General features: G+C 48.3%; 1 protein-coding gene across 1 annotated transcript in view; it reads right to left on the bottom strand.

Annotated features, from left to right (window-relative positions):
• UTP20 (UTP20 small subunit processome component) overlaps positions 1–19,442 on the bottom strand; it is a 1,022,377-nt gene that overhangs the window by 321,181 nt on the left and 681,754 nt on the right. The window contains exon 45 of the mRNA XM_086919130.1: positions 10,998–11,165. Within this exon, the coding sequence (XP_086775256.1) occupies positions 10,998–11,165 (168 nt within the window). The remainder of the gene's footprint in view (positions 1–10,997; positions 11,166–19,442) is intronic.

Raw genomic sequence — 19,442 nt, 5'->3', positions numbered from 1 at the left:
GGGACCAGTCCCAAGCCAGAAGGGGACAACAAACCTCCAAGCCACCCCAACATAGAGGGCAACCACCCACAAGGGACAAGAGCAAGACATGGCCAGAAGACCCTTAATCAGAGGATAGCAAGGGAGGGAGGGAGGACAGGGATAGAAAGCAATCTCCCCCAAACCTTGAGTAGCCAGAGCAGCAAGGCACCGGAGCACCTGAACCCCATCCTCCAAAGAATCAAAGGAGGAATGAGCCGCCCCCAGTCAAAAGCAGCAAGAAGAACAGCCCAAGGCCCCAAGAAGGCCGAGTAGGCAGCGCCTGGTGAGGGAGAACACAGGGTCATCCCAGACCTCATGACAGGAGCAGGGAGAGGAGGAGATGCCCCGGCAGACCATTCGGAGTGGCAACGCACACAAACTCAGGCAAGAGTAACCTACCTAAATGCCATGGAGACCCAAAGGCGACCAGAACCCCCCAGCAGAGCGCAAGCTATATGACCTAGGGTAAGAAAAGCCCCAACCATGGGAATCCTCTTGGAAGACCTTCCGCAGCAGAGGAACAATCAAAAAAGCCACAGGGAAAAAAACACCCCCGTGAATGGCCTGACAAGCAGCCCAAGCAAGTAGAAGGCCTAATCTCAGGACCAATCTGCGCAACAATTCCAACACATACACATGATCAACAAAAGGGCCGTCCAGCAGCCAACAATGCCAAGGTCCCCAAAGAAGGACGCAATGGCCAGAAAACGCACTCCACAGCCAGCCTAAGAATGCCCAGAATCAACCCGACTCAGAAATCACTGAGGAGGGAACGGAGGAGGAGGAGGAGGATGATGATAAGGCGGAGGAGGAGGAGGACTGAGCCCTGCCAAGAGCCTCTGGATGGTGGAGTCATCTGGGGCATGGAACAACAGGCTGCCAACAAACGGAAGATTAATGAGTCGCTCCCGAATATTCTCAGGGAATACCCCATCCCGAAGCCAAGCATGGCGACGGAGAGCGACCGAGGAAGCCATGGCCAGCACCTCTGAGATGTCTAAGGCGGAGCAGAGAATAAACGCCACCAGCTCCCGGCCATCCATCACATGATGCCGTAAGTCCACTTGACCACCCTCCTGGGACGCTGCAGATCCCAGAGACCCAACAAAGTCCCAGAAACAGGAGGAAGCCTGAGTCAGGACACACGAGGTGTTCAGAGCCCGCTGGGCAGCGCTGGTCGAGGCGAACACATTGCACCCCCAAGAGTCCAGCCAGCAGGCCTCCCGGGACGGCAGAGTCAGCAGTGGCGGCAGGGAGGGAAAAGCAGTCCGCAAAAGAGAACTGGAGGCAGAGGGGTGGAGGGGAAAGACACACAGGGTCACGCGGCGCCGGGGGATGCTAGGCACCGGGTCCTCTAAGGCAGGACGCCTCCAAGCCCCTGTCAAGGAAGAAAGGAGGGAACCTTCAAAGGGGAGCAGAATCTCCCTCCCACCAGAGCTCTGGTGGAGGACCTCCTGGGCCCGCTGGAAAATGAGCCACCAGGTCATCCATCCGCAGGATGCCCACAGCAGTGAACACTGCGTGAATGAAGGCAGCACCCGCCTCCATAGGGGCCCGCGGCAGCGAAAGCAGCTCCTCCGTGGGCGACGGCTGCAGACGAAGGCGGCCGTCCCTGAGGCCAAGCGGAGCGGGCAAGGGCCAGACCTGGAAGTCAGAAGGAGCCGACCAATGAGGGACCTGCTGCTCTTCCAACAAACACCTCTGCCTCAGGAAGGGCGGAGAAAAAGACAGGGACCCACCTCCGGGGAGGATGACACCAAACTACAGGCCGCCTCCGGAGAAGAAGGAGCATCCGAACACGAATCCGCGGCACAACCCCTGCGCGGAGCCATAGAGTCCGCTGCCAGAGGCGGAGTGCCGGCACCATCTGGCGTCGCCGGACAAAGTTCCTTCCAGTCGCCCTGCACCGGGGACCGGAGCAGAGACCAGAGCAGGGCTAGAGCCAGACCGGCCCGGGGTTGGCGCCGACCCGACCTCCACCAAGGTAGCCATCCGTGTGGGAGAACGAGATGGCCCTGGGGAGTGACACGAAGCCCTCCACCATCCGCGGCCAAGACCAAGGCGTAGATCGCCTGGCAACGCATGAGGCGGTGCCACGGACGATTCCACCCCCGACTCGCCCCCCGTCGAGGCAGCTGCCTGCGGGGAGGACGAGAGGGGCCCGGAGAGGGGTCCTCACCTGGCCTCGACCCGGAGCTTGGCAAGGAGGGTTCACCGACCCCTGTGGCTCCGCACGGTCCAGCTGCTGTCGGCACTGTAGCGGCATCACCTCGGCCTTAGACAGGACCAAACTGTCAAGGTACCGAGAGGGCTCGGGGATGCGACCCGAGCCCCGACGACCTCCCAGGACACCACAGGGACTTCCGCAGGAGTTTGCAGCGAGGCAGAGACGCCGTGGCCTGAAGGAGGTGCCCCAGCGGAGCCGCACCCCAACACAACCAAACCCTTCAAGCCTGGATCTGAAACAGTCGCTGCCGGGGCGGCGGCGCCATGGAGGGCCCTGCACAAGGCGAGGGGTCCACCGACACCCCAGGAGCGGAAGACGCCAACGAGGCCTGCAAAGCCGCCGCATATGTCTCTATTTGCACTCTCGACGCCCCAACACCGGGACACTGTGGATAGGACAACACGCCGGGCCGCATCACCCTCGGAGAGTCCATGCCCCCGGAACACAGCCCTGGGGACTAACTGCGACACTTACCCACAGGGGAGAAACGCTCACCTGACATCGGAGAAGTTCGAGGCCGACGACCACGGCTGAACCTGAAGCCATCCGCCGAAGCAGACCGAGGGGAGGACGTTGACCTGGAGAGACGCGCTGAGAGAAGTTTCATGCGGCGCTCCCGCCGCGACTTCGACTTCAACTCTAGACAGGCCTCGCAGTCGGTTATGCCGTGATCATCCCCTAAACACCCCATACAAATGAGGTGACGGCCACAAAACGTACAAGTTTTGTCGCCCGAAAGCATTCGCATACTGTTCCACCAAAAGAATGGAGAAAAAAAGGCCCGAAACAGGCCCGTAGCAAGGACCAGATCCGCGTTCTACGCGGAAAAGAAAAAACGGACGTGGGGCACCCAGGGGCTGGTCTTATGTAACCTCGCTGACGTCACGTATGCGGACGGCGCCTGGGCGGAGTCGTGTGGTGTTGCACCGCACCCTGGCGCACAGGGATGCTGCGGCAAAAAAGTTCCCAGAGCCAGTCTCACACCTGGGGATAATTCTACGTGAAGGAATCTGCGGCTAGTAGTCTCTATCAGATAAATGGTTACCTGCTCGGAGGTCAAGCAGGCCACCAGAGATATTTGGAGGATATACAGTTGCTTTTTTTTTATTGATCGCTTACCATGGGCGGGAGTATGATTTGAAGTTCCAATTTGCATTCATGACAAGCAAGTAACTGATCATTTGGGAAATATGGTCTTTCCTTACGGAAGAAATTAGTATAGCCACTGATGGTGAAAAGTATAAATGGGGCACTCCTACCTCAATACGTTACTAAAAACTAGCCGTGAGATGATTAGCGCATGACTTGCTGACTTTACTTAGGTGGGACTTAACAAGTTTGGGAGTTTCTTTAAAGTGTGGAGGTCAATATTAACAGCTAACACTATTTTGTTAAGAGAAATGAGGAGTAGTGAGGTCATTGTGAGACCTATGGATTTGTTGTAGAGGTGAGGAGTAGTGTCGAATTTATCTGCGAGTTTTCTAGTCACCGTCCTAATGAAATGAACAGTTCATTGGCTGTCAGCTAAGAAGAGTAGATCTCTCAGCTTCATTTTTAGAAACCGGTGTACTACAACTTCATTGCATGTGAACCTTTCTTTTCTTTTGTAACTACATATGCATTTTGTGTCAGAACACTACTTGCACAAAATAATGGCTGTGCTATAATTGTACCTTGTATGGAACACCTAAATCTACAATATACGAACTGAACCCTTTCTGAGCTTATCAGCTCCTCTGCCAACCCCTGCCAGAAAAATATCACTAGAAGGGAGGCAAAGGTATAGAGTCTTTAAGCAAGTTACTTACCTTCAATAATGCTCTTTTTAGTCAATACTCTAACTAGACATACCTCACCTTAGAATACTGAATCTCCTGGCTACAGTTGACCCTCGCATAGCCAGAGGGAAGCCTTCTAATCATGTCCTGATACTGTCCTCTCAGATGAATGATTCACTAATCCATGTCTCTGTCCCCAGAGCCTTTAAAGAAGCAGAAATAGTTCCACTTATCAATACAACAGGAGCAGATCCTCTGGTCCTTACGAACTATCACCCTATCTCACTGCTCCCCATTTTGGTTAAGGTGTTGGAAACCCATGTTGCTAACTGTCTCTGCTCTTTTATCGAACAGTGCCAATTCCTTGACTCTCACCAAGCGGGCTTTCGCCCCTCTCATTCAACTGAGGCAGTAATCCTGATCGTACTATACGAAATGAGGAAAGAAGCAGATAAGGGCACTACTCAGGCTTTATTGCTCTTTGACTTATCGGCGGCTTTTGACACGGTCGACCATGAACTCCTGGTGGACATGTCAGGGACGCAGGAAAGCAGGGTTCTGCCCTCAAGTGGCTCTAGTGCTGTCTAGATGGTCGCTCCCAATCAGTACGACTTTCCCAATTCACAGCTCCCACAGTTAAATTGACATGTGGCCTGCCACAGGGTCCTTACCTGTCCCTGCACTTGTTCAATTTGTACCTTCTCCCACTAATTCAGCCTCTAGGTGAAAGAAATGTGTGCACTTTCAAATATGCAGATGACTTGTAACTGATCTTTACCATCGACACTACCTCTGACTCCATCTTCCAGATAACTATGTTACATATACAGAATTGGATGAATAGTAACCACTTAAAATTGAACCCAGACAAAACAGAACAGATCTTAGTTCTTGAAATCCCTGGAACTTACATTTCTGGCCCGCTGAGTTTGGAACGCCACCTCTACCCTCAACTTCAGTCAAGAGTCTTGGTGTCACAATTGATAGAGACCTCTCTCCGAAGTCCCTGATCAGGATGGTTGTTTCCACCAGGTTTTTCCAGCTTCGGAAGTTCAGGAAAATTGGTAGACACCTTACTCATGTAGCCCTTATACAGGTCGTTCTATCACATTGATTAGGCTAATTCACTCTATTTTGGTCTCCCGGTGTACTTAACAGGAAGATTGCAGTTAGTGCGAAACCAGGCAGCTAGATTGAGCTATCCTCAACCGAGACGGCACCAAGTCACTCCTCTACATTGGCTTCCAGTAATACAACGCTGTGCATTTAAGATTGGGTGCCTTACCTTTAAATCCCTTCACAGCACATGCCTGGAAATTGTACTATTTGCCACCTTCATACCTTTCAACCAACAGATGACACATCTTTGCACTTTTAGGAAAACATTGAGAGTAACATTGAAAAAGATTAAGACAGGACAGGCCTTAACTAACTGGTGTTGATGCTACTTAGAACCAGTTCGATTATAATTATTGTAATCATTCTCTATTGAACTATCTTCACTCTGTGAACCCTCCCTTTTTTAAAATCTATTTCACACATGAGCACTATTCCATCACACTCCCCTCTTTCGAGCAACCTCTCGACTATTTTACAACGTGGTGATGTTTACCTGCTGAATATGTTTCTGTGATTAAAACAGATAGTTTCTTGAGGAACCAATGGGTGACTTTGTTTCTTTTTGAAGGTGCATTTTTTAATTCATTTTTTGAAAGCTTTATGTTCATTGAGTACCTTGTGCTGATATTATGCATGCTTACATTTTATTTTGAACCATAAACGTCTCTTGACTTATAACGTGTTAAATTAGTCCAGGACCAAATGTTATCTATACTAAAGAACAGGACAAGTAATCTCCAGGCAGGGTAACAACTTGGCAACTTTAACACAGTCATATCCAATGATCTCGAATTTTAAATGTTTGGAATTACTTTTTTGCTGTGGTGTGACATATTTAGATACTTCTGCATAAACCTGAAATATCTAGTTAATGGAGCAGCAAGCAGTATTATGCAAGACAGCCCCTACTTGATGGGAAAAATGCACTGTGGCAGCATGGTTGAAAGAAGAAACAAGCACCTAATTTTTACAAGCTGGCAAATAAGTGTGCATCAATCGGTGGTACTGACCAAACTTGAAACTATTGGTTCAAGTTGACTTTTAAAATAAAAAAAAAAATTATTTAATGAGTTTCATATAGAGCTGGCTAGACCCGTAGGTATCAGAGCGCTTTACATAAGGTTCAACAATGTTACAACAATGATAACAATTACACATTACATCAAATATATGCGACACATTGAAGAGCGAGGAGAGACAAATAGAGCGGATAGAAGGAGAGGGGGAGTGAAATGGGAGAGGAAGAGGGGGTAGACGGTATGAGAGATGAAGGGAAAGTCTGACCAATGACCGACTGGGTAGGTGACGGCCGAGGAGGGAATCTACAGCCAGTCTCCCCTGTAGCTCTCAAGGTAGCTCCTGTACTGCATTTGCCATTTTACACATGCTAAATTACAGGTTGACCTCGATTCCATGCAATGCTCTGATCTTCCATTGTGTTGCATCACACTTCCATTTTGTGCTGCCTTGCCCTGTAGTTACACTTCAGCATATATATTATATATATTGTGGTGTATTTACTGTTTATTGCCTTTCACTAGGTGCCTAAGAATTTACTAGCTTCAGTGACTTATTGCCTTTACCTACGATATTAATAAAGCCCAATCTTTACCTCTGGAGGATTGTTGGAGTTTCTGTGTGAGTAAGTGGTGAGCGTAAGTTCAGATTACGCAAGTGGGCAAAGCAATACAGCTCCATCGGGCATCAGTCAGATAGTTAGGTTTCAACAGACGAGGGAAAATTCACAGAAGAATTTCCAGATGTGAAACAGAATGGGAACTTAGAACCAAGTGGGTGAGGGCAAAGGTCAAGAACTGGAAAGGTGAAAAGTAGAGTTGATAGGGGTAGGGGGGTAGTATGAAGGGGGAGGAGGGAGATAAAGTCAGGAGAGACGAAGGAAAGTCTGCCCAAAGACCGGCTGGGTAGGAGACTGCAGAGGACATGTACAAACATACTGCAATAAGTGGAAATTGAACGGGGGCTTAGCTATGAATACTAGGCTTATAACTCGTTTGAGTGATTTCACTGACTATAATATTTTTTGTATGCTAAGAATTTAGGCCATATTTAGGGTGTGCATGACAATTGACTTGCATGCTACTTCTGCCAGCGGCCCACATTCCAACCTCATGCATCACAAATTAAAGAAAAAGTTTTGATGTAAAGCAGGAGAAATATAGCAATACCCTTCAAGTGGCTGACATGAATAATGTGAAAACATTTCTTTCTTGTGTTTAAATTAGTAGACTTAGTGTTGGTAGTTGGTAGTTGGTTATGCATAATAAAAATCTAAGCCACATATCAGGTGCACATGGCAAATGATTTGCATTTGGCTTCTGCCTGTCACAATCTAATCTCTGGCATCCTAAATCAAAGATAAAGCATTAACCTTTGATGTACAACTTGAGCTCAAGCCAGCCTCGAGCCAGGTGGCTGGCTCTGGCTCACTTGAGATCTTCTTGGGCCCTCGATCTCAACATGAGCCAAGCTTTCATATGGCTTCTACTAGTCACTATACTCTAATCTTGCGCACCGAGAACTGAAGACAAAGCATTAACGATTAACAGACACATACAACCATCAAGGAGATGAACTGCACAATGTGCAACAAGAAATCCATTGAGCAATAGCAGCTGCCATACCAATTGTGTGATCCAAGGTAAGTATTTTATTTCACTGAGCCTCCATTTTCTTTATCGGCACATACAAAATCACCTTCAGATAGGCACCAAGCCACAAAAAATACCCATTGCCCAGCATACCCAGATTTTGTGGGATGGCACATGGCTGCTAGGATGACATTAATGGGTTCTGGAGGGTGGTCCAATGAGACTGTCACCTCTCAATCTGCACACATTGAAGTACAGGTTAACAGGAATGGGTACAAGACCCTGCCCTGCTACTGCAACAGACAGATCCTCCCAAAGCATTCGGCAGATCGAAGGATAGACACTCACACCAAGAAGTTCCATGTACCATACTCTCCTGGCCCAATCCAGAGCCATTAGAATGGCTTAGGTCCAGTAATTCCTGCTTTTCTTTACTGGGTAGGAGAGGTAGCAGCAGGAAGTCGTACAGAGTCTAGTGCTTCACCCTATACGCAATGCGTCTCAGAGGCCCAACCTTCTTGGGAACTCTAGTATGCAAAAGCGTGGACAGTGAATGTTCTTAGCAGTGGTGGAAAGATCAACATGGTTGGAAGACGCCCTGTGTCGGCTCTGGGTACAACTGCCATTCGTGATCCGCCAGGCTTTATCAGCTGAGGACATCTGCAATGTCCTTTTATGGTACTGCCAAGTGGATGTACCATAAGGGAAATGCCCTGACAATTGAGCTAGTTCAGGAGGTGAAGAGCACCCTGCCACAGGAAATAAGACTTCACTCTGCCCGGCTAGTTACAGTAGCACATGGCTGTGGTGGTGTCTCTGAGAACCGGTAACAGCCTCCCCATTATGATGCACAAGAAGGCCTTCAAGGGCAAGCAAATCACCTACAGATCCAACAAACTGATGTGTAGTTGGGTCTCTGCTGGACATCGGAGTCCCCTGAACTCCACCTTCCTAGACAGCCTCACCAACCCAGCAGTAATGCATCATCACACTGTCAACTCTGGGTGGTGATAAGGACAGGAGTTGGCCACTGATCCAACTGTGGTTGAGCAGCCACCGCTGCAGATCTTTTGCAGTCTCCTCTGGCACCTGGATGGTGGGGACTTTACATCCCACTGCAGAACTTGCATGCCCTACCTGGCATGGCCGATGAGAGGGATGCAGGAGACCAGCAGGTCAAGAAGACTCACACATCCTCACTAGTTGCGTGCCACTAAATAGGTTTTCATGCTGTTGCCGGAGGGGCAGGTGATTGGCCATATCCTGCCCCTGAAAGCCCAACAGACATTGACTGGGCTATGAGGGGCAGGATATGGCCAATCACCTGCCCCTCCGGCAAGAGCCTGAAAACCTATTTAGTGGCACGCAACTAGTGAGTCTATTGTCAGGGTGATGGAGCATGACACTGTCAAACATTCCAAGCCCCTGGCTTATCCTCTAAAAGGGAGAAACTGTTGGGAGCTTTCCCGAACTGGTTCTGAAAAACCCAAGGACCGTGCCATGGCTTAGAGCTCCTAAAAACGCTCCAAAGCCGAGTCTGCTTTTCACCAAACAGGCAGGAACCATTAAAGGGCATGTCCATTAAGGATGCATAGATGTTCCCAGAGAAGCCTGTGGATCTCATCCATGCGAAGCGTCGTAGCACCACACTTGTCCTGATTGCCCTTCCTAGACCAATGGTGTCTGGAACCAAGTGGATGATGAACTTGGGTGCATACCAGCCATTGTCAAAGATTTGGGTCATGGAAGCCTGTATCTTCTGGGACTGCCAGTAAAACCTCAATAACCATGTCCCAAAGTGCATGGGTGTTACGTGAAAGAGGCAGCTGGCATCAACAGACTTCTTGTAGGTCAATACACTAACTGTCTTCATTATAAGGTGAGGCAAACTCTACCTTGTCCCCTCCTTTGTGGTCTCAATATGGTTGTCTCTAGTCAGAGTCTGAACGAAAAAGTTGGTTTAGTGTCTTTGTACAACTGTGGGGTAATGGGATAGTGTCTATATCTGAGGGAATGGGGCGTGGCTTCAGTCGAGGTCAACAAGAATTCGGCTCTGAGTTGACTACTATGATAGGTTGTGGCTCCTCCAACAGCGCCAGCGTTGACATCCGAGAGACTAGCGCTGATTGCAGGACCCTAAGAAGGCAATGAAGCCAGTGGGGAACCAAAATTACTTTTAAGGGGCGCAGTTGAGACGGAGGACAGATCTGCCATCTGTGCCCTTTGAGCCCACTTTAGTAGTTTCCTAAAAGTTATAAGTAGAAGGATACATGTAAGCCAATGAAAAGGACAGCAAAGAGGCTATGCTCAAGGGGAGGAACAAATATAAGAAGAGGAAGGCAAGCCACAGAATAGGAAGCCTACAAATGAGTGACAAAATAGCTCTAAGTCCACTCTAAGTTTTTGGTATAGTGCACAAGACACATTCAACTACAAGACAGCAAAGCACGGAGTTACAGAGCACCTTTATAGACCTTTGCAGTAATTTTGTTTCACCACTATATGGCACCCCAATGTTGCTGGTCAGCCTAGTGTATGAAAGTTTTGTCCCTGAGTGTTCCTGTCCTCCACCACACAATGTTCTGGGTCATTCAAGACCTAGTCGGTCCCTTGACTGAGTGTATCACTAAAGAGACCCACAGACACTCGAAAACACAATTACCAATGTATAACCACAACAGACATTAACTGGACCTTTCAAATGCAACTATTAAAGCGGCAATACTTTAAGCCTTGGGGAATAGTTAACTGGATTCTTATTGGAACTTTTGTCTTTGTGCTTTAGGCTTCTGTTATCCCCAGCATTTCTTGCAGGGTGAACATGCACTGAGGTGGATCAGGCTGCCAAAGGGGAATGTAGGGAATAGCTTTGAGTTTTTACCAAGCATGGTGTGAGAACAACTGCTGCATTGTAATAATGTGCATCCTCCACTACAGTGTAATAAGATTATTATTCGTTTTTCACCTTTTGACAAAGGAAAATGTAATGTGAGGTAATAATGGTTCACTTACATACATATGGTTAAATGCTCTGTTGGTCGATGAACAGATCTGTGTCTGACAACAGCCAGCTCAATAGCGGAGCTCTCTGCATCTTGGTCTTAACAAATGTGAATGTTGCCTTAACGTTGATTCCCAAAGTAATAACAAACAAATACACACAATACTGAGTAGCAAATCCATAACCTAGTTATGCAGAACTTCATAGGGTGGGGGAGGTATCTGATGTTCTATAACACTTACCTCTTTCAGGGGAAGAATGAGTTTTATTACAAGATCCTTCCCTACAAACTGTGCCAGGATTTCATATGAATCGTAACTTTTGCTGGTGCGTGCCTCCATGACTTTGGATACAATTCCTTTAACCTCCTTTTCCTCTGCTACATCTCCAAACAACTCGTGATTAAATATCTTTGAAAAGAAAAGAAACATTATAAAATGTCAACCATAAACAGATTTTAAAAAAGGATACATCTACGAGTGGCTGAATACCTTTACCTATCAGGTAGTTGATCCTGGTAAGTTTCACAAAGCTGATGCAGCCAGAACAGCAGAATATTTTCGAAGCAGTCTACTTTAGACTTGGGGAAGTGAGTAACCTCATAATGTTAGGAGACATCTAAGAATGTATTCTGTGTTATATGAGGTTCTGTGTTCACTCAACTACATCCATGAAAACCACTGAAAGAGATTTTGCTACTTCTGGGTCACTGAGAGTATCTCTTCCTTGGGAATAAGAGGAAGAAATGAAATACACACATTTAGTTGATGTAATGGGAAGACTGCAGAAGTGATATAAGCAGTTACTAACTGCTCTTAGTATAACCATTTAAAACACCACAAATGTTTTCTCAATTAACCACTACACTAAAATCCCAACGAAAGTGAGAATCAAACATGCTTACCCCCAGGCGTCAGACTGGATCCGGAAAGTTTTCGTCAGCAGTACCCCTGCGTGTCAGAAGGTGGCGCCGTGTGGCTCTGCGTCCGTCGTTGGCATCGTAGTTGCCAGGATGACGTTGCGGCAGCTACTTAGACTCCACCCTCGAGCGCTGACGTCATTTCTGTACACAACTTTCTGCGCCAGGAACGCAGAGCAATGCAAGAAACGGACCACTGGTGCAATGAAACTAGGGCCCTGAAAAGGATGACCTTAATCCTAGAAATCAGTTCGCAGAACGGGGAGGATGGGTGGGACAGTAAGGAATCCATCACCAACTAATGCTTCTTACAGATATATCATTACCGAAGGTAAGTAACTTGTGCGTCCTAAAGAAACACATTAATGATAGATTCCTTACCTTAGAATAGATAAACCAGCAATATCAACCCAGGTGGTGGGTCTGCGAACCAAGATCACACCAGAAAGTCCTGAAAAACAGAACGGCCAAAGAAGCAGCCTCCCCGGACTTGGCTGTCCAGGAAGTAGTGCTTGGTAAACGTGTGAGGCGAGGCCCAAGTAGCTGACTGACAGATGTCATGCAAAAGAACTCCCCGTCCCAAAGCAGTAGTGGCGGCCGTCACCCTGATAGAATGGGTGTGTACTGGAGGCTACTTCATAGCCAAGGAGTAGCATGCTTTGATGCACAGAACGACCCGCCGAGAGATGGTCCGCTTGTGCGCGGCCCGACCTTTCTTGACGCCCACTTAGCCAACAAAGAGCTGATCATCACCCGGAACTGTTGTGTGCGGATTAGATCGAATGAGAGCACACGTTTTGGGTCCTGCGGGTGGAGCCTCTCTTCTTCTTTTGAGGGATTCAGAGGCGAAAAGAAGGTGGGCAAAGTGATGGTCTGCCCGATGTGAAAGGCAGTGACAAACTTTGGCAGAAAAGATGGACGTGTTCTTAGGACAACTTTGTCGAATGGACAGAAAGAAAAGGAGGTTTAGAAGAAAGAGCCTGGAGCTCACTCACTTTCTGGCAGAGGTGATGGCAACCAGGAAAGCAGTGTTTAAAGTGAGAAGACGAAGAGGACAGTTGTGAAGTGGCTAAAAATGAACACACATCAGATAGGTCAGAACAAGATTCAAGTGCCACTGAGGCATCACAAAAGAAACAGGAGTGAACATGTGTGTAATTTCTTTCAAGAATCTATTCACAACCGGGGACTTGCAAAGAGAAGGCTGATCAGGAAGCCTTATAAAGGCTTAAATGGCGGAAAGATAGGCCTTGATTGTGCCCAGAACAGAGCCCTGCTGGGCCAAAGAAAAAAGGAATAGAAGAACCTCTGAAAGAGGGGCAGAGGATCCACAGCCTTAGCTGTGCACCATGCCACAAATTTGTTTCACCTGCAGGCGTATACCGTTTTAGTGGAGGGATGACTGGCTGCCAAGGTGATTCAGAAAAGGGGGTGGTGATGAACAGAGTGTCTGAATTAAGCAGACCACTCTTACCCAGTCCAAAGATCAGGGCTTGATCCATCACCGTTTTTTAGCTCACTGCACCATCCCAGCTCAGAACTTGGCTATATGCAAATTAGTCTGACCCTGGCCCAGTGCATCATGGGAACAGGGCAGACCAAACTACCAAGCCAATTCTTATACTGGGAAGGAAACAAGCTACCGGGGACCGGTTTCTGGCATTTCAGCCGTCTTCGGCCCGGCTTGCTTGAATCCTGATGGTGCAATGAGCTAGGGACTCACATCTAAGTATACCCTTCCACGCTTATGGTGGACAAAAATGATTCATAAAAGGGGGTGGTGATGAACAGAGTGTCTGAATTAAGCAGACCACTCTTTCCCAGTCCAAAGTTCAGGGCTTGATCCATCACCGTTTTTTAGTTCACTGCACCATCCCAGCTCAGAACTTGGCTATATGCAAATTAGTCTGACCCTGGCCCAGTGCATCATGGGAACAGGGCAGACCAAACTACCAAGCCAATTCTTATACTGGGAAGGAAACAAGCTACCCGGGACCGCTTTCTGGCATTTCAGCCGTCTACGGCCCGGCTTGCTTGAATCCTGATGGTGCAATGAGCTAGGGACTCACATCTGAGTATACCCTTCCACGCTTATGGTGGACAAAAATGATTCAGAAAAGGGGGTGGTGATGAACAGCTGCACCATCCCAGCTTCTGAGCTGGGATGGTGCAGTGAGATAAATAACGGTGATGGATCAAGCCCTGATCTTTGGACTGGGTAAGAGTGGTCTGCTTAATTCAGACACTCTGTTCATCACCACCCCCTTTTCTGAATCGTTTTTGGCCACTATAGGTGTGGCAGGGTATACTCAGACATGAGTCCCTTTCTCACTGCACCATCAGGATTCAAGCAAGCCGGGCCGAAGACGGCTGAAATGCCAGAAACCGGTCCCCGGTAGCTTGTCTCCTTTCTGGTGAAGAATTGGCTTGGTAGTTTAGTCTGCCCTGTTCCCATGATGCACTGGGCTAGGGACAGACTGATTTGCATATAGCCAGGTTCTGAGCTGGGATGGTGCAGTGAGATAAATAACGGTGATGGATCAAGCCCTGATCTTTGGACCGGGTAAGAGTGGTCTGCTTAATTCAGACACTCTGTTCATCACCACCCCCTTTTCTGAATCGTTTTTGGCCACTATAGGTGTGGCAGGGTATACTCAGACATGAGTCCCTTTCTCACTGCACCATCAGGATTCAAGCAAGCCGGGCCGAAGACGGCTGCAATGCCAGAAACCGGTCCCCGGTAGCTTGTCTCCTTTCTGGTGAAGAATTGGCTTGGTAGTTTAGTCTGCCCTGTTCCCATGATGCACTGGGCCAGGGACAGACTGATTTGCATATAGCCAGGTTCTGAGCTGGGATGGTGCAGTGAGATAAATAACGGTGATGGATCAAGCCCTGATCTTTGGACTGGATAAGAGTGGTCTGCTTAATTCAGACTCTGTTCATCACCACCCCCTTTTCTGAATGGCTGCCAAGGTGACATCACAGACTCCGGGAGGAAGGTCAAAAGACGTCAACTGCCGCCGTTCAATCTCCATGCATGGAGGTGGAGGCTGGACAGGTTCGGCAGAAGATCCTCCCGAAGAGGCAGTCGGATCGGGGGATCAATGGTCATGCTGAGTAGCTCGTGATACCAGTATCTGCGTGCCCAATCCGGAGCCACAAGGATGACTTTGACCAGGTCGCGCCTGATCTTCTTCAAAACTCTGGGCAGAAGTGATATAGGCGGAAAGGAGTACAACAGACCGCAACGCCACTCGTGATGAAAAGCATCGCTGAGCGAGCGTTGCCTTGGAAATTCCAATGTTCAGAACTTCTGACATTGCGCGTTCTCTTCAGTGGCAAATATATCTAATCAAGGCTCTCCCAACTGCTGAAAGAGACCTTGATCCACCTCCGAGTGCAGAAGGCATTCGTGATCTATAATGTACCGACTGCTGTTTTCGTCCGCCCTGGCGTTCAGAAAACCTGCCAGGCGTTGAACCACTAATAAAATGCCCGGAGGTTCCAGCCATGTCCGGAGGCGGAGAGCCTCCTGACATAGGGTCCACGACCCCACCCCGCCCTGTTTGTTGCAGTACCACATAGCGGTGGTGTTGTCCGTGAACACCTGCACTACACTTCCCTGGACAGAGGGAAGGAATGCCTTCAGTGATAAGTCAGATCGCCCGAAGTTCCAAAAGGTTGATGTGGAGCCTGGACTCCGTCGGAGACCAGAGGCCTCGGATCTCCCCCTCTCCCATGTGTCTACCCCATCCCAGGAAGGACGCATCTGTGTGCTCCGGTTGGGGAAGGGAGAGGAGAGGGATGTGCCATTGACCCAATCGCGATTCGTGAGCCACCACTGCAATTGTCGTGCAGTGCCCTCCAAGATCTGGACGTGATCAGACAGGTTGCCCTGATGCTTTGCCCACTGGGACTTCAGGTCCCACTGCAGAGCCAGCATATGCCATCTGGCATGATTTGCCAACAGAATGCAGGAGGCAATCAGGCCCAGCACCCGCAGGGTCATCCTGACCAAAACCCTGGATAGAAGCTGAAAGATTGGAATCACAGCCTCAATATTCTGGACTCGCTGCTCAGGAGGATAAACCCGAAATTGCATCGGGCCCAGAACCGCCCTAATGAAAGGGAGCTTCTGAGAGGGAACCTGGTGCAAATTTGGCACGTTGATGGAGAACCCCAGCAAATGCAGGAGGTCAGTCGTAATCTGGAGGTGAGAGCCGGCTCTCTGGGGCGAGCCCGCCTTCAACCAGGAAAGGGTGGGTAGGCCGGGGTCGACTGCACAGGCTCCGCCGGAGCCACGGTTGTGGTACAGCCCTTATCCTCAACTGTGTCATGCGAACGGCGAGGGGAAGTCTGAGAACGATGACGCTTCTTCAACTTCTTCTTCGAGTGCCTGGACTTCCTGACCCTGAGTGAGAGGACATGGAACCCAAAGAATGGTGATGGTGGCTCCACGACCGGCCCCTCGACTTCCTCCTTGACCGGGACCTCGAACGGGGCGGAGCAGACTGCCAGGTTTCCAGCAACTTTCGGGACCACACCTGCAAAGTCTTCTGCGCCATGGCCCAACAGTCATAGCATGACCTGGGGTCATGGCTGCGCTCCAGGAAGTAGAGACACAAGTCATGGGGGTCGGTCACCGACATCATGCGGCGACAGGCTCCGCAGGACTTAAAACCGGGCATCCCTACTCAGCACCAGGAATCAATAGACTCGAAAAATGGAGACAAAAATTCTCAAAACGCTCGGTTAAAAAGGGACTGGGGGTACTTGAATTCCCTAATCTGCGCTTGCTGGCGCAGAAACAGCAAGAACTGACGTTAGTGCGTGAATGCGGCGTCTAAGTAGCTGCCGTAACGTCATCCTGGTGACCACAACGCCAACGACGGACGCGGAGCCGCACAACGCCACCTTCCGATGCACAGGGGTACTGCTGACAAAAACTTTCCAGATCCAGTCTGATGCCTGGGGGTAATTCTAAGGTAAGGAATCTATCACTGACATGTTTCTTTCAGATACATCAGTTTGTATAAGGGGTTGGAATGCTGAAAGGTACTATACAAGGCACCAGTGCTTTTTTCACACACTGAAATGTTTATAATGTTTCTGGATCGCATTTCAAAGTTGATGCCCAAAACTTATAATCAGTTAGGCTCACACTGTTCTTGCTCAAATTATGCCTTGGTGATGACTAACTGAGGAGAGTTTAGGGTATCAGCGTAGGAGGCCTGTAATTGTAGTAGAGTTTGGTAGGACACACGAGTACCAATACACAAAAGAAGAAATTATGTTATTGGAAATGCAGCCAATGTAACTATTAGAGTATGTCAAAATCTGTCACTCTTACATAGCTCCCTCCCAGTGAAATCATGTTTTTGGCTACACAATAGTTTACTTAATTCTCTCCTTTAAATTGCTGTTCATCTGGCAAAAAAATGTAACTTCTTTTTTAGTTATGAAGCTGGAGGAAATGTGTTTGGTTAATTACAAATAATTCCTCCAATATTTACAGAAAGCACGTTATAAGACATTACTCGTTAGATTCTGCAGTTATTGGATAATAATGCAATATTTAACAATAACCCTTGGTAGCAAGGCAGTGGTATAGGTTACGTTAATCCTACTCCGTATAAGACACATCATAATCCCCCTTGGTTGTAATACATGTAGAAAGCTGTGACACCTATTAAATCAACAAAAATATTATGACCATATTATCTGTGATAAGGTAAACTTATGACAAATGATGTAAACAAGAACTCTGACACGGGTTGAAGAACTCTTTACAGTCCAGGGAGCAGACTAACAAGTCCTTCTATATATTGCCTCTTGGATGTATGAATGGCCAACAAAAAATGTATTTGTGGACCTGTACATCTAATAAACCGACATTATGACCTCTGGTTGGAAAAAATAAGAAATAAAGAAGCCAAAATCAATTACAAACTATGACTGGTTTCAACCAATATGCGTGTGCTCAATTCAACATTTTATACACTATTGTGTTTGCAATGCATCTAATGGGCATTCCATGGTTGTTTTCCTCTAATTCCAGCATCAAGCTTGTAAAATAATTTCTTTGATGTTTGTTCTGATTGCGTTAGTAAGGCAGATCAGTATAATGACCCCTTGAGTCGAAGGATCACCTAATGAAACTCAACAGCTATTTCACCTGTGGGGGGCGTGCCACTCACAGAGGGACTAGTCAGAATGAATAAGCTACTTACCCCCGCTAACGCTCTTTCTAGCTACAGATTCCTCAGCTTTTGATCTTTCCTCAGGAGTCAGGCTGGATCTGGAAACTTTTCAGCAGTACCTCTGTGTGCCAGAAAGTGGTGTCTTGCTGCTCTGCAAGGACACCATACCTGGAAAATCCGTGCAGGCCAATAAATGTACCAATCCACGCACTGACGTCAGTTGCTTTCCAGACTGTCCATGTCCCTATCACAGAGACCCAAAAGCAAATGGACAGAGAACCAATCACAGAACAGGGAGGATGGGAGGGTCATGAGGAATCTGTGGCTAGACAGAATCTCTACCAGAAAGAGGGCTATGAAGGGAAGTAACTTGTTCTTTTGATTAGAGACTTTTAGCTGAAAATTCCTCCTCTTTTGAAAGCAATACATATTTAGAGGTGGATCTGTGGTTGGACTAGAACCATAAAGTCCTGCTGAACCGGGAGGGTAAGATGTCCCTTCATGCGCACCTGGCTGCCAAGGCAATAGTGTTTTGTGAATGAATGGAGGGACGCCCGCATAGCCACCTGGCAAATGGTTAGGCATGCCAATACAGTGGTAGCAGCTTTGGCCTTCGTAGAATGAGCACTCAGTCCTTCCAGAGGCTGCTTTTTGGCCAACGCACAGCAGATCCAGCGGGAGATGATGCTCTTCTGCACTTACTGCCACTTAATGTTCTCGACCAGCAGGATGCAGGCGGCCACTAGTGCCAGCAGCCTCAGAGTTATCCTCACTGAAATCCAGAACAGGGGCTGAAAGATCGGGCCATTGCCTAATTGACCTGTACTCTGTTTCCTGGGGGAAAGGCTTGAATACTTTCTTTGTCTTGAATGGCTCAGATGAAGGCTAGTGACTGAGCAGGAGCCAGGTGTGACTTCAGATGTTGATAGAGAAACCCAAAGATGACAGGAGGTTTGCTGTAATCTGGAGGGGGTTAACGGCTGCATGGGGAAAATCCACCTTCAACAGGTAGTCGTCGAGCTGGAGAAGAGTGGCATCCTTGACCTCCAAAGGTGTGCTGCCTCCACCACCATTACTTTCATGAACACCTAAGGGGCGTTGGTGAGATCAAAAGGGAGCACAGCAAACTGAAAATGCTTCTTATCCCACCACAAATCACAGGTAGAGCTGATGGGCCAGCAGGACAGGGTTATGGAAAAAGGCATCCTGCAGGACAAATGCTACCATCAAGTTTTCAGGGTCGATGGCAGACAAGATCTGGGCCATGGTGAGCATATGGAATTTCTCCTTGTGGAGGAAGGTATTGAGAGAGCATAGATCTAGAGTATTATAAAGACCTTCAACCTTCTTAGGTACCAGAAAGTAGTGGGAATAACAGCCTAATTCTGGTATCAGCACCCCCGCAAAATTCCCTTGGGCCAAAAGGAACTGCACATCATGCTGCAAAATGGAGAGGTGGTCAGTGGCAGAGGGGATGGTGGAAGGTGTGATGGCAAAAAGAGGAACAGCAAAGCATATTCCTTGCAAACAATCTCTGGACCCACCTGTCCGACATAATTGCTTGTGAG

Source organism: Lissotriton vulgaris, chromosome 1_1, assembly GCF_964263255.1.
Source record: "Lissotriton vulgaris chromosome 1_1, aLisVul1.2, whole genome shotgun sequence".
Taxonomy (NCBI): Eukaryota; Metazoa; Chordata; class Amphibia; order Caudata; family Salamandridae; genus Lissotriton; species Lissotriton vulgaris.
The sequence above is the reverse complement of the archived record's forward strand: the minus strand, read 5'-3'. Positions and strand labels throughout refer to the sequence as shown.